The 15,862-nt window shown below is 48.6% G+C and overlaps 1 protein-coding gene across 2 annotated transcripts in view; it reads left to right on the top strand.

Annotated features, from left to right (window-relative positions):
• The window catches only part of LOC142291424 (transcription elongation factor A protein 3-like), a 219,113-nt gene that overhangs the window by 76,815 nt on the left and 126,436 nt on the right, over positions 1-15,862 (top strand). For both annotated transcript variants that reach the window (XM_075335934.1, XM_075335935.1), the window contains exon 8: positions 6,882-6,950. In XM_075335934.1, the coding sequence (XP_075192049.1) occupies positions 6,882-6,950 (69 nt within the window). The remainder of the gene's footprint in view (positions 1-6,881; positions 6,951-15,862) is intronic.

Here is a 15,862-nt window from a genome sequence, read left to right on the forward strand (position 1 = left end):
CTGTGTAGTCGTGACCTCAGTTGATTCAAGGCTCACCCCTGGCTCCATCACTACTTCAATGTCGGGGACTGACTTGGTGGGGCAGAGTGTGGTCGTGTTGTCGTCGATAGTGGCACAAACAGTCTTCAGGCCAGATGTGATGCAAATAAAAGACATATTTATTGACACACTTGACACACGCAGTCTCAATCCGGCTGTTGCAGACAAGAAAAACTTCCTGGGCTGGGGGACAACCTGCCCTAACAAATCCTCCCGTGGGGCTGTGCCCTGATTACTCCGCTTCACCGGGCTCCCACTGTCGGTTACACACACACCGGACCCACACCGGTTGCTTCACTCTCGAGGATCCGTCCACACTCCCGTTCTCTCCGGCGTCCCCGCTTAATTCAGCCCCCACACTCTGCCCCTTGATCTTCGCTTTCTCACGTCCCGGATCCAACAACCTTACACACACTCACACCTTCCCCCATACTACAGCCGGCTCCTCCTCCCCGGTGGCAACAGCCGTCCCACCCGGCCACTAGGGGTGCCCTAACACAAACTACATGCATATATAGATAACACATTTTTATTAGTTACAATTCCGGGTTAACTATGCTGGTACTGGTAGGGGGTAGGCCCACCCACTACAAGGATACAACAGTGCAGACAATGAGGAGACAGTGGTAGCTGAACCAACAGCAATTCATTTGCTTTACTCAAACAAAGAAAAGATGCTTCCAGCACAAGATAAAGGAGTAGTAAAAATGATGACAATGAAACAAATTATTTTGCTAGAAAAATACAGGAATTTAGACAAATAGGATATAAATACAATGTAATTTACACACTATTGTTCTATGTGTAAAATTAACTAACGGCTATCATTGCTGATGTCTTTTGTCCTAACACCGAAACCCATGAAACCTCAGTATCACTACTGTACTTTTCGCATTGCCACTATATAGGCTACAAAAACTGTCTCAAAGTCCCTAACAGAGGTCTACGATACTACCCACTAAGCAGCAAGTCCCAATTGGTGAGTAACTCTGTATACTTGCCATTGTGACTGCCTTCAATCCCTCAAGCGTGGCCCCAGTCTCCACACTTGGTACAGTACATTCTCATAGTTAGTGATGCTCTTCTACCACAGGCTAGTCGACTCTTGCTCTTGGCTCTGGCCCCATCGGATCAGGTATTCTCTCAAATCTAGTGTAGCATGAGCAACACGAATCTGTTACATAAGGCAGGCTCATGTGGTGGCGGTGGATCCTTTAAACCTGCTGGTCAGGATCGACGCGTGGACGATGGTGCAGCAGCCAGGTGGAATATACAGAACACAGACACAAAAATGCAAACAATAACAGTTTAATAAAGTCTAGGGACTAACAGATCGATAAGAAAAGGTAGGGTTCAGAACATAATGGATCAACATAATCTGAACGGTATGAGCAGGTGGCAACTTAACCAAATACCTGTGACAGATTACTGTAAACAGGTAACAGGATTGCCGGAGGCCACTGGCAGACAGGTAACAGAGTTACTGACGAATCGAGATAGGTAACAGGATGACTGAAGACTGCAGACGAAAAGATAGCAGAGATAATAAAAAGTCAAGCCAAATAACAGGATGAATGGAAGCAACTGGCAAGCAGATACCGGTATAACTGTCCGCAGTGTATCAGAGGGCAGATGACTCCCAGGAGTAACAATGAAGTCTGACAGCCTCAGAAGCAGGGCTGTATTTTGCCTTCATGCTGCCCTAGGCACTTTAAGTGGTCGCGCCCCTTAGTGACAACGTAAAACTTAGTTTTCGCACACGACATCTGTTTAAGGCAGATCTACTCTGTAAAACACTTTAAAAAGTATCAATGAGAAACAAAGGGCACTAACCCCCCCCCCTAATGGGGATGACCACAGGCACATCAAAACATAGCATGAGTATAAAATATTCCCACCACACTGTCCCCACTTATATACTGTGACTGTCACACTGCCCCTAATAAACTAAAACATCACACTGTCCTCCCTTATAAATTATACCCACCACACCTTCCTCGATTATGAATTATGATATGTACATTGTGAGGAGGGAGCAGCATGATGTGAGGACAATGTCCCATGCATACTGCCCCCTCCTCACAATGTCCCATGCCTGCTGCCCCCTCCTCACAATGTCCCATTTATGCTGCCCCCTCCTCACAGTGTCCCATGCATGCTACCCCCTCCTCACAATGTCCCATGCATGCTGCCCCCTCCTCACAATATACCATGCATGCTGCCCCCTCCTCACAATGTCCCATGCATGCTGCCCCCCTTCTCACAATGTCCCATGCATGCTGCTCCCTCCTCACAATGTCCCATGCATGCTGCCCCTTCCTCACAATGTCCCATGCATACTGCCCTTTCCTCACAATGTCCCATGCATGCTGCACCCTCCTCACAATGTCCCATGCATGCTGCCCCCTTCTCACAATGTCCCATTCATGCTGCCCCCTCCTCACAATGTCCCATGCATGCTGCCCCCTCCTCACAATGTCCCATGCATGCTGCCCCCTCCTCACAATGTCCCATGCATGCTGCCCCCTCCTCACAATGTCCCATGCATGCTGCCCCCTCCTCACAATGTCCCATGCCTGCTGCCTCCTCCTCACAATGTCCATTCATGCTGCCCCCTCCTCACAATGTCCCATGCATGCTGCCCCCTCCTCACAATGTCCCATGCATGCTGCCCCCTCCTCACAATGTCCCATGCATGCTGCCCCCTCCTCAAAATGTCCCATGCATGCTGCCCCCTCCTCACAATGTCCCATGCATGCTGCCCCTCCTCACAGTGTCCCATGCATGTTACCCCCTCCTCACAGTGTCCCATGCATGCTGTCCCCTCCACACAGTGTCCCATGCATGCTGCCCCCTCCTCACAGTGTCCCATGCATGCTGCCCCCTCATCACAGTGTTCCATGCATGCTGCCCCCTCCTCAGTGTCTTATGCATGCTGCCCCCTCCTCACAGTGTCCCATGCATGCTGCCCCATCTTCACAGTGTCTCATGCATGCTGCCCCCTCTTCACAGTGTCCCATGCATGCTGCCCCCTCTTCACAGTGTCCCATGCATGCTGCCCCCTCCTCACAATGTCCCATGCATGCTGTCCCCGCCTCACAATGTCCCATGCATTCTGCCCCCTCCTCACAATGTCCCATTCATGCTGCCCACTCCTCAAATTGTCCCATGCATGCTTCCCCCTCCTCACAGTGTCCCATGCAAGCTACCCCCTCCTCACAGTGTCTCATGCATGCTGTCCCCTCCACACAGTGTCCCATGCATGCTTCCCCCTCCTCACAGTGTCCCATGCATGCTGCCCCCTCATCACAGTGTTCCATGCATGCTGCCCCCTCCTCAGTGTCTTATGCATGCTGCCCCCTCCTCACAGTGTCCCATGCATGCTGCCCCCTCTTCACAGTGTCCCATGAATGCTGCCCCCTCTTCACAGTGTTCCATGCATGCTGCCCCCTCTTCACAGTGTCCCATGCATGCTTCCCCCTCCTCACAGTGTCCCATGCATGCTGCCCCCTCCTCATAATGTCCCATGCATGCTGTCCCCTCCTCACAATGTCCCATGCATGCTGCCCCCTCCTCACAATGTCCCATGCATGCTGCCCACTCCTCACAATGTCCCATGCATGCTGCCCCCTCCTCACAATGTCCCATGCATGCTGCCCCCTCCTCACAATGTCCCATGCATGCTGCCGCCTCCTCACAGTTTTCCCATGCATGCTGCCCCCTCTTCACAGTGTCCCATGCATGCTGCCCCCTCCTCACAGTGTCCCATGCATGCTCCCCCCTCCTCACAGTGTCCCATTCATGCTTTCTCCTCCTCACAATGTCCCATGCATGCTGCCCCCTCCTCACAATGTCCCATGCATGCTGCCTCCTCCTCACAGTGTCCCATGCATGCTGCCCCCTCCTCACAATGTCCCATGAATGCTGCCCCCTCCTCACAGTGTCCCATGCATGCTGCCCCCTCCTCACAATGTTCCATGCATGCTGCCCCCCTTCTCACAATGTCCCATGCATGCTGCCCCTCTCCATGAGCTCCTAATGCTGCCTTCCTCTTTTCCATAATGACACCTCCATGTTGCCCCACTCATGCTAAGACCACCACACTAACCGTTTATGTTGAGACACCCCCCCACACACACTACTCCACTCTTGATATTGACTCCCCTACATTGCTCCACTCCATACCGATCCCACACATGCTGCCCCTTCTCCATAATGAGCTCCCAATGCTGCCCCCCTCTTATTCTGAGTCCTTACACTCCCCCCACCCAATCGATTTTGTCATTGCACTATGCCTCAATCCTTGTACTCTGTCTCTAGCATTAGCCCCTCACTCCCCCAGCATCAGGCTCTCTCCCCCAGCATCAGCCTCTCTCTTCCCTCAGCATCAGCCTCTCTTTTCCCTCAGCATCAGCCTCTCTCTTCCCTCAGCATCACCCTCTCTTCCCTCAGCATCAGCCTCTCTCTTCCCTCAGCTTCACCTTCTCTCCCCAGCCTCCCCAAGCATCAGCCTCTATCATCCCTCAGCATCAGCCTCTCCCCCAGTCTCAGCCTCTGCCTCCCCCCAGCCTCAGCCTGCCCCAGTCTCTGCCTCAGCCTCCCTCTAGCCTCCCCCCAGTCTCCGCCTCAGTCTCCCTCCAGCCTCCCCCCAGTCTCAGCCTCCCTCCAGTCTCCCCCCAGTCTCAGCCTCCCTCCAGCCTCCCCCCCAGTCTCAGCCTCCCCCCCAAGTCTCAGCCTCCCCCCAGTCTCAGCCTCCCCCCATTCTCAGCCTCCCTCCACCCTCCCCCCAGTTTCAGCCCCAGCCTTCCTCCAGCCTCACCCCAGTCTCAGCCTCCCTCCAGCCTCCCCCCAGTCTCAGCCTCAGCCTCCCTCCAGCCTCCCCCCAGTCTCAGCCTCAGCCTCCCCCCAGTCTCAGTCTCAGCCTCCTTCCAGCCTCCCCCCAGTCTCAGCCCCCCTCCAGCCTCCCCCCAGTCTCAGCCTCCCCCCCAGCCTCAGCCTGCCCCCAGTCTCAGCCTCCCTCCAGCCTCCACCCAGTCTCAGCCTCAGCCTCCCTCCAGCCTCCCACCAGTCTCTGCCTCCCTCCAGCCTCCCCCCAGTCTCAGCCTCCCTCCAGCCTCCCCCCAGTCTCAGCCTCTGCCTCCCTCCAGCCTGCCCCTCAGTATCAGCCTCTGCCTCCCTCCAGCCTCCCCCCAGTATCAGCCTCTGCCTCCCTCCAGCCTCCCTCCAGTATCAGCCTCTGCCTCCCTCCAGCCTCCCCCCCAGTATCAGCCTCTGCCTCCCTCCAGCCTCCCCCCAGTATCAGTCTCTGCCTCCTTCCAGCCTCCCCCCAGTATCAGCTTCTGCCTCCCTCCAACCTCTGCCTCCCTCCAGCCTCCCCCCAGTATCAGCCTCTGCCTCCCTCCAGCCTCCCCCCAGTATCAGCCTCTGCCTCCCTCCAGCCTCCCCCCAGTATCAGCCTCTGCCTCCCTACAGCCTCCCCCCAGTATCAGCCTCTGCCTCCCTCCAGCCTTCCCCCCAGTATCAGCCTCTGCCTCCCTCCAGCCTCCCCCCAGTATCAGCCTCTGCCTCCTTCCAGCCTCCCCCCAGTATCAGCTTCTGCCTCCCTCCAACCTCTGCCTCCCTCCAGCCTCCCCCCAGTATCAGCCTCTGCCTCCCTCCAGCCTCCCCCCAGTATCAGCCTCTGCCTCCCTCCAGCCTCCCCCCAGTATCAGCCTCTGCCTCCCTCCAGCCTCCCCCCAGTATCAGCCTCTGCCTCCGTCCAACCTCTGCCTCCCTCCAGCCTCCCCCCAGTACCAGCCTCTGCCTCCCTCCAGCCTCCCCCCAGTATCAGCCTCTGCTTCCCTCCAGCCTCCCCCCAGTATAAGCCTCTGCCTCCCCCCCCCCCCCCGCATGCGCAGATCTCCGGTCTGCATTAGAGACACCCCCACGCTCCTTATGAATCTTCAGCTCTGCGAGCACTTACCTGATCCAGTGCCCGCCGCCATCTTCCTGGCTCACGTGAGTATCCTCTTCTGACACCGGCTTCCATCGCGGCGTCCTGCTGTAAGCTCTGCACGTGATGTCCACACAGCAGTGGACGCAGAACAGAGGAAGGAGCTGATTGGCGCCCTCATGTGACCCCGGAAGTGCAGGCGCCGGCAGTGCCGGGGTCAATCAGCTCCCTGTGCTCGGAGGCTGCAGTTTGTTTGCATTCGCGTCTTAATTGACACGGACACAAATAAATGGAAATGCGCCTCTTCCCTCCTCCCCCCTCCGAAAACACAGCGGATTTAATCGACTGTCTAACGGAGGGGGAGAGGATCTGTAAAAAAAAGTAAAACAAAAAAATATTTTTTTTTTTGCTGCCAGAAGGTGCCGACCCCCGCAACCTGCCGCTCCAGGCACCGGACCACGGGTGCCTAATGGTAAATACGGCCCTGCTCAGAAGTCACACCAAACCGAAGAAGGACTTGAGACAGAAGGTCCAAAGACTCAGGGCAGGTTGTAGACAGGACTCCGGAGTTCAACAAAAATCAAGTTGTGGCAAAACAAACCGACTTCAGCTCAGTGCTTCAGAACTCGCGTAAACAAAGTCAGTCGCCATCAAAAACAGATGTGAATCCAATAAGCTGTTAAATAGGCCAAGGCAGTTCATCATGTTAAAACACACCAGGTGACTTGCAAAGTCTAACATGGAGCAGAGCCAAAACTAAGGACAGGAGCATAAAAGAATCAAGTGACAGGTTACCTTTAAATGTTGACAACTGTGAATCTTATGGAAATGGACAGAATCTTCCAATCACTAAGCATATAACACATTCGCATGATTTCCTCTTTCATAACAGGATTTCTCTGTCTTGCAGTGACTGTCCTGAAATTCATTCTCCATCTCAGAACCAGCCCAAAGCTTCTAAGGACTCCAAGCTAAAACGGTAAAACTTTGTATAAATTGCAATATTTGTATCAACAAAACCATATAAGGCTATTTAATGATGACTGGTGTTGTGATGCCAGTCTTAGTGAAGGAAGTGCTGGAGTAAGATGCTCCTAAATCATTAATACAGGAATGCCTCTTAATAAATTAGGCAAATTTTACAACTGCTTTGTACCCCCAGTAGAAATGTTACTCCAGTCAGGAGATGGTGTACGTTTACGGTCATAAATGTATAGTTGATGAAGATATGACACATGGATCCCCCACCTATCAGCTATACCCGATGATGCCGGTGTTTGGAACTGTTCATTTGCGGAGCTGCACAGCCCAGCTCAGTCAACAGTATAGTGACTAAGACCCTAGAGGTCGAAACATCAAAATTTTTTTGCAATATTTTTTTTTTTTTTTTTTCACTATATTAAAAATAATTTGCATTCTTCATTTAGTGTGCTACAATTGTTACTGAACTGTATGGCCATGTTCACACGCGGCATCTTTTTTTTGTCAGTGCATCTTGAGTGTATCTTAAAATGCACCATAAACACACCGTGTCAAAAATACAACAAAAAAATTCAATTTTTTTACTGCATTTTTTACGCGTGTTTTTGCAGCATTTTTACCGCATTTTGCCAAATGCGTTTTTAAGTCAAATATATTGACTGGAAGGCTCAAAAACGTGGCAAAAACAATAATTGACATGCTGCATCTTGAAAAACGCAGTCAAGATGCAGCCAACAAAAGATGGCCAGTGTGGACAGCAAAATAGAAATCTCATAGACTTTTGTGGGAGAAGGAAATGCATGAATTCAGGTGCATCTTTGTGACCTCAAAAACACACCAAAAACGCAGTAAAAAATGCCCTGTGTGAACTTAGCCTACAGTGGCCACAGGTGAGTATTGCGTATGCGCCATCTATTTGAATCAATAGGGGGCAAATATGCAGTACCCAGTCGTGGCCACTATTCTGTTAACGAAGCTATGTTATGCAACTCCGCAATTGAGCATTTCCACCACCGCCAGTATCGGAAGCAGCTGATAAGTGGGGGTGCTGGGGGTTGCACCCCCACCGATCACACATTGATGGCCTATCCCAAACTTTGACAATAAAATGTCCGAGACAACCCCTTTAATATGTGGGTAACTCTTACGTTCATAATATGCAGGAAAGAAAAAGATATGGTTTTGATACTGATGACTGACTGCACAGCAGTTCATTAATTGCTGCTGACCGAAGCAGAAAGTAATGTCTAGAGGCGGGTGAGCACTACACTCATGAATGCAGTGGACTACTGTATTGTATTGTTTCTTGCTACTATTGGGAAATTGGACCAATATTCTTTCTTTATTGTAGAGCAGGATAGTCTTGGTGACAGATCAGTTTTACAAATTTATTATCCATACAATGTCCTCATAAAATGAAAGTATTGTAATATATCATACTAGCTGCAACATAACATGGTAAGCATGTGCAAAAAATAGTGTATTCAGTACATGTAGAGTGAACAACAACTAAATACACTGCCCCAATTATTGATTTTTAATGAGACTGGAGAATCGCTGTAATAAGTGCATGAGATTAATCACAATATTAAAGAAATGGGTATTGAGTGTGTAGCGCCCCTGAGCCACTCAGGGCACTACAAGGAACTGCATCCTCTTGGGGTTGCAGGACCTACCCCCTGGGACCTGGAATACCAGTGCCGATACCTCCAAAGCATAACCAAAATCCTAGTTCTCCACTCTACACCAGGCATATAGGGTTAACCATGAAAGGAGATGGTCACCTAGAGGTAGGAATGAGTCCTGGGATTAGTCAGCCTAGTGGGAGGGGACAGAGAGGACAGTGGCACACAGTGAGGTGTGCAGACGTGTCTGAGCTGGGTCTGTGCAACAGTGACCCGGCAGCACCACAGAGAGGTCGCCGGGGCAGATACGGATAGATACCGCTAGGACCGGAGCACGCACGGGCACAGGGCCCTAGATCAATCACCAGTTCTACACAGCTTAATAATCACATGCATAGTGAGGACACCTTCATGGACTTCACCAAACCAAATAATCCGGGGGCATGAGCAGTAAACTAGGATCGGGGTTCAGACACTTACCTCCCCACATGTTCCGCACTGTCCGCCATACAGAGAAGGAGACTGTAACCCCCAAAAGGGACAGTCGGGCCCCAAACGCTCCACGCTACAGGGACCCAACCAACAGAGAGTGCCGGAGACAGAGCAACATGGGTCACTACATTGGCACTGATACTCCAAGGGACCTGAACCAGTAATACAAGGGTCTGAGCGAGTAGAGACTGTTGAAGACAACCTGGTGTGGTCTCCATCATTGCCCCTCACAACTCCCAGGCACAGCCCTACCTGCGGGGGGCCTAACATCATTGCTGCTACCACCACCAGCTCTGAGAGTACCCACATTCAGCAGCGGCGGTTCTACACCTCTAACCGCAGGTGGCGTCATGGACACTAACTTTCACCCCTACTGTAAATACCCCCTTTTTACAAAAGAAGCCCCAGGGCACGGAACCAGGCAACGGCCTCCAGAGTAATATTCCCATTTGCAACCGCCCGGGACCCCCTTCCCTGGGTGTGACAAGTGCATATACATTGTGTAAATATATAAATATATGTTGGCATCCTTGAAATTGTTCCAGAATCTGAAGCATTTCTCCCAGAAAATTATTTTGTTTTTCACATGTTTATTTCCTTTGTGTATATTGGAACAAAAAAATAAAAATAAAAAAAGTAGACATAATTTCACACAACTCCAAAAATGGTCCGAAGAAAATTGTTGGCACCCTCAACTTAATATTTGGTTGCACACTCTTTGGAATAACCAGCTGCAATCAATCACTTCCTATAACCATCAACAAGCTTCTTACACCTCTCAACTGGAATTTTGGCCCACTGTTCTTTTGCAAACTGCTCCAAGTGTCTCATACTTGAAGGGTGCCCTCTCCCAAGAGAGATTTTTAGATCTCTCTACAGGTGTTGAATGGGAGTTAGATCCGGAGTCATTGCTGTCTTTTCAGAACTCTCCAGAGCTTTATTTCTATCCATTTCTCGTGCTTCTTGAGTATGTTTGAGGTCATTGTCCTGCTTAACACTAGAAGTCCCAGAGAGGGGTCATTTAATATTTCTATCTTTGGAACCCAGAGACCGGTCGAATGACCTGAAGGATTTTAGCTAACATCCTATAATCACCGTCTTTTGTTCTGCAATTAAGGCCATTACTGTCGCACCACAGGAGGTTGTTGTTTTCCATAGAGTTTAGCCATTTAGTTTCTAGTTAGTTCTATTCAGTTTATTGTATTTGATAATATAATTGACTAAGGGTCATTTGACCTCTTTCGGGACTTCAGGGGGGGGAGCTCAAAATTTCTGGGACTGAGTGTTAAAAACCCATTTCCTAGGACGCCAATCTATCTTTCTGACACTAGGCACTACATTGCGATCGAAAATCCTTTGGTAATCTTCAGATTACATGATGATTTTCACACAGGCAAGGCAGCAAACAACCCCAAAACATCTTTGAACCTCCATCATATTTGACTGTAGGTACTATGTTCTTTTCTTTGTAGGCCTCATTCCGTTTTCAGTAAACAGTAGAATGATGTGCTTTACCAAAATGGTCTAACTTGGTCTTACAAGACGCTTTCCCAGAATAATTTTGGCTAGGTCACATGCATGTTGGCAAATTGCAGTCTAGCATTTTTTTATGTCTCTGTGTCAGCAGTGTGGTCCTCTTTGGTCTCCTGCCATAGTGTTTCATTTCATTCAAATGTTGACAGATAGTTTGCACTGACACTGATGCACCCTCAGCCTGTAGGACAGCTTGAATTTCTTTCACACTTGATTGGGCAGCATATCCACCACGTCAAGGGAGATTATATACAGTGCCATGGGTTGTAAACCTTTTGGTTATGTTACACATTGTGCAGAAAGGAACATCACAATATCTGAAGATAGACTTCTAACCTTGAGATTGATGATATATTTCAACAATGTTGTTTCCTAAGTCCTCAGACAGTTCTCTTATCCTCTTTCTGTTCTCCATGCTTAGTATGGCATACACAGACACACAATGCAAAGAATGTGGCAACTTCTCTCCTTTTTATCTGGTTTCATGTGTGATTTTCATATTGCCCACTCATGTTACTTGCCACAAGTGAGTTTGAATGAGCATCACACGCTTAAAACAAAGTTGTTTACCCACAATTTTGTAAAATGGCCAAAAGTTTTTTTTGTGTTGTTCCAATAGACACATAGGAAGTAGCATGTTTATAGCAAAGCATATGCACTATATCTTGATCTAACCAGTAAGATCATTCTGGTTGCCTATAGCAACCAGAGTGCAGCTTTCAGCATTGACGCTGCTGAGGTAAAGTGAAAGCCAAGCTCTGATTGGTTGGTATGGACAACTATATCCTTATCAAGAGTAACCAATAATTTATTCATCACTATATAACTCTGAATGCAACCTTCTGTCCGAAGCCGAGCCGGCGAGTGCGCAGTGCTATGTTCATGTCAACATTCTAATGTGCATGCGCTAGGCATCAACTCTGAACGCTCACACTGGCATCATGGTGAGGAAGGGGAGAAGTAAGGAACTGCCCTCCCACATCACACGTGTCATGGGGAGAGAGGTCAGGAGAGTGCGAGCATCAAATGACCTGAAGATAGCCGCACCTGTATGTAGCCTGATGACCAACAGGGCACGAGCTGTGAGGGCTGGGGTTGCAGGATGCAGGGGATTGGCTTCTGCACCAGAGAGCACGTAGATGTTGCATGGGGCTGTGTGTTTAAAGAGGCCAGCAGTGGTGTCTTAGAGCAAGACTCCCGTGCAGCAGGACACTGCTGACGTCACTGCACTGACCACAAGGGTGCATGGTGCGTCTCTCTGTTATCTACCAATACATATATTAATTCATTCATTTATTCATTCAATATATAATGCTAAATGTGTCCTTCTGTTCCAAGCCAGGATCGAACCGTTTGGCTGGCACGTTTTGGAGTCAGCGCGTACGTATACTGCCAACTTTGCACCATTTTATTGAAGACACTGTCTCTGTGAATATCACCAGTCACCAGTTTGTTTCAGATGATGTTTGCAGACACAGTGTCTTCAATAAAATGGTGCCGGAGTTGGCGGTATATGCACACGCTGACTCCAGACCCATTTTAGTGAAGAATTCCGCTATAACGGGAGTATATCACTGGACACATGTCAGCCATAGGGATGTTGAAGGAGCCTGCGGTGCCAAATTTAAGTAAAGGCGAGGAAAGCAGCCAACGGAGGGATAGATAAAAAAAGATTGCACCCACAGAGTCCTGCCGTACGCTAAATCATCGACACCCAGATGTAGAACAGGTTCAATAGCTAGTATATATATATATATATATATATATATATATGGTACAGACCAAAAGTTTGGGCACACCTTCTCATTCAAAGAGTTTTCTTTATTTTCATGACTGTGAAAATTGTAGATTCACATTGAAAGCATCAAAACTATGAATTAACACATGTTGAATGAAATACTTAGCAAAAAAGTGTGAAACTACTGATAATATGTCTTATATTCTAGGTTCTTCTTTTTTTTTTAAACCATAACTTTTTATTAATAATTAATGTCAGATGTGGTTACATCATACATCATATTGTCATCACATTATCAACAATAATCACAATAATATGGCTGTTATAAAGGGAAATAAACAAGAGAAAGGGGGGGGAGATGGGGAGAAGGGGATGGGGTGAATGGTGATATCACATCAATTTCCGGGTCACATTCTCCATATATACATCTGTAGATTTATTTGATAACAGTATTTAATCGGAAAGATAACCAGTAGTTCCATTTCTTATAGAATAGCGCTGTGTTATTGTTGGATGAAGCGAGTATCTTCTCGGATAGGCAGTTCTCATTGATCAGTGAGATGATTTCGGTTAGTGCGGGGCATTGGGGGGTTTTTCCAGTTACTTGCGATTTTGAGTCTTGCTGCCACAATGATATGTACAATCACTGTGCGGATCTCGTAGGGGAGTGAGTCCAGATCGATGGCGAGCAGCGCCTGCTGTGCGGAGAGCGTTATTCCTACACCACAAATCTGAAATATTAAATGATATATTGCTTCCCACAGACGTCTGACATTACTACATTTCCACCATATGTGTAATATGTCTGCGCTGGGGACTCCACATCTCCAGCACGTGTTCGGGGAATTGCGGGACATCTTAGATTGTCTATGGGGGGTGAGATACCACCTATATAATAGTTTCCTTGCATTTTCTATGTGGTTAGTGCATTTAGATTGGCTTCCAATAATTAAGAAGGATGCTCACCATTGATCCGGTGTTAAGGTACAGTGTAAAGGGGGCTTTACATGCTATGACATCGCTAATGCGAACTCGTTGGGGTCACGGAATTGGTGACGCACATCCGGCCGCATTAGCGATGCCGTTGCGTGTGACACCGATGAGCGATTTTGCATCGTTGCAAAAACGTGCAAAATCGCTCATCGGTGACATGGGGGTCCATTCTCAAATATCGTTACTGCAGCAGTAACGAGGTTATTCCTCGTTCCTGCGGCAGCACACATCGCTCCGTGTGACACTGCAGGAACGAGGAAGCTCTCCTTACCTGCCTCCCGGCCGCTATGCAGAAGAAAGGAGGTGGGCGGGATGTTACGTCCGCTCAGCTCCGCCCCTCCGCTGCTATTGGACGGCCGCTCAGTGACGTCGCTGTGACACCGCACGGACCGCCCCCTTAGAAAGGAAGCGGTTCGCCGGTCACAGCGACGTCGCTGGGCAGGTAAGTATGTGTGATGGGTCTGGGCGATGTTGTGCTGCATGGGCAGTGATTTGCCCGTGTCGCACAACAGATGGGGGCGGGTACCCACACTAGCGATATCGGGACCGATATCGCATTGTGTAAAGCCCGCTTAAGTCTCTTTCCAATTTTTGTAGGTATGTGGTTAGCGAGGGCAGGGTGTTCTCTAGCATACAATCATAGCTTCTAGACAATGCTTTCATCTGGGAGGTGGGGTTCAGTAACATAGAGTACAGCTTAGATGGCAGTGCAGTCATCTGCTCCTTCCTTCCATATAGGAAATGTCGGATCTGCAGATATTTGTAGAAGTCCCTTTGTGGTATATTGTATCTATCTCGCAATGATGAGAAGGTGATTAATTCCTCCCCATCATACAGATTCCCAATAGATGGGATTTGGCATAGTTTCCAGTTTTTAAGCTTTAGGTCAGGGATACAATGCTCCAGTGTCTCTATGGGGGCCTTAAGGAGTGCGATTTGTATAAGGCCTAATTTATTACTTAACATCTTCCATAGCTCCAGGATCGCGTCTATGGTTGGGGATATGTTACAATTCCTACCAGGGATTAAAGTGTGGTGTGCATGGAAAAAGGCGGAGACGCTGCTGGCTCCAATCAGATATTTCTCAATGGCTATCCAGTGCCGGTCATTATTATTGTTCCACATGAATCATAGCTGCTCGAATAATGCGGCTCTGTAGTAGCGGACCACTGAGGGGTATCCCAGGCCCCCCTTACTCATAGGGGTGTAGAGTGTGTCCGCCTGGACTCTGGGCTGTTTTCCCTGCCATATATGTTTGGAGAGGATGGCTTGTATCTCTTTTAGTATTTTCATTGGGAATATGATGGGGAGATTACGGAACAGATACAATATCTGCGGGAGAATGAATATCTTCACTGATGCTATCCTGCCCATCCACGATAGCTCGTGTTTCTTCATTCTTAATATGTCAGCTTGGATTTTTCTCCTCAGGGACTCATAATTCAGAGATAACATTTTATCTGCCGAGAGTGTTAGCCGGATACCTAGATACTCAATACTATCGTTATTCCAATTGAAGGGGTACTTGTTCTGGAATTTTTTGGGGTACGTTGTGGATGGGGTTAGGTTTAATACCTGACATTTAGACGTGTTTAGTTAATAATATGAGATTCTAGAGAACAGATCAATGATTTGCATTGCTGCCGGTAATGACTCTGTGGGGTTTGTTATCGCTAGAATGATGTCGTCCGCAAACAGACCTATTTTGTTTTCTGTCCTGTCCACCTGGATTCCTGATATTACTGGGTGAGATCTGATTTTTTCCGCTAAAGGTTCAATCGCCAAGGCGAATATGAGGGGCGATAGCGGACACCCTTGTCTTGTCCCATTTGTGACAGGGAACTTGTCCGACATCATTCCAGAGACAAAACTGACGCTGATGGATGAGAGTATAATAAAGTAATTGCATTAAAAATGCTGCCAGTAAATCCGAATCTGGATAGAACCTCAAATAGATAGCCCCAATGCACCCGATCGAACGCCTTCTCCGCGTCCAGTGCTAGGAGCAGAGAAGGCGTCCGGCCTCTCCCCGCCACACTGATGAGATCAATCATCCGTCTGGTGCCATCCAGCGTCTGTCTGGATTTGATAAACCCAACCTGGTCTCTGTGCACCAGGGAGGGGATTACATCGGAGATCCGACCTGCCAGGATTTTGGAGTATAGCTTGAGGTCGGTATTCAGTAGGGATATCGGCCTGAAGCTATTGGTTTGGTCGGGGGTTTTACCTGGTTTGGGGAGAGGGACTATGGTCGCCTGTAGCATCTCATCTCGTATTTGGCCTGTTTCAAATATATTCTGGAAGACTAGTAATAGGTGTGGGGACAATATTTGATGAAATGTCTTGAAGTATTCGTTAGTTATCCCGTCCGGTCCTGGGGATTTGTTATTCTTAGATGATTGGATGGCTTGTTGGATTTCTATTTGGCTTATGGGTTGGTTTATTGCCGTCAGTTTGTCCTCTGGGATTTTGGGTAGTGATATACTATTTAGGAAGTTATTAATGAGTTCAGCGCTGGGTTGTGGGGTG

This window comes from Anomaloglossus baeobatrachus, chromosome 2 (assembly GCF_048569485.1).
Source record: "Anomaloglossus baeobatrachus isolate aAnoBae1 chromosome 2, aAnoBae1.hap1, whole genome shotgun sequence".
In the NCBI taxonomy this organism is placed as follows: domain Eukaryota; kingdom Metazoa; phylum Chordata; class Amphibia; order Anura; family Aromobatidae; genus Anomaloglossus; species Anomaloglossus baeobatrachus.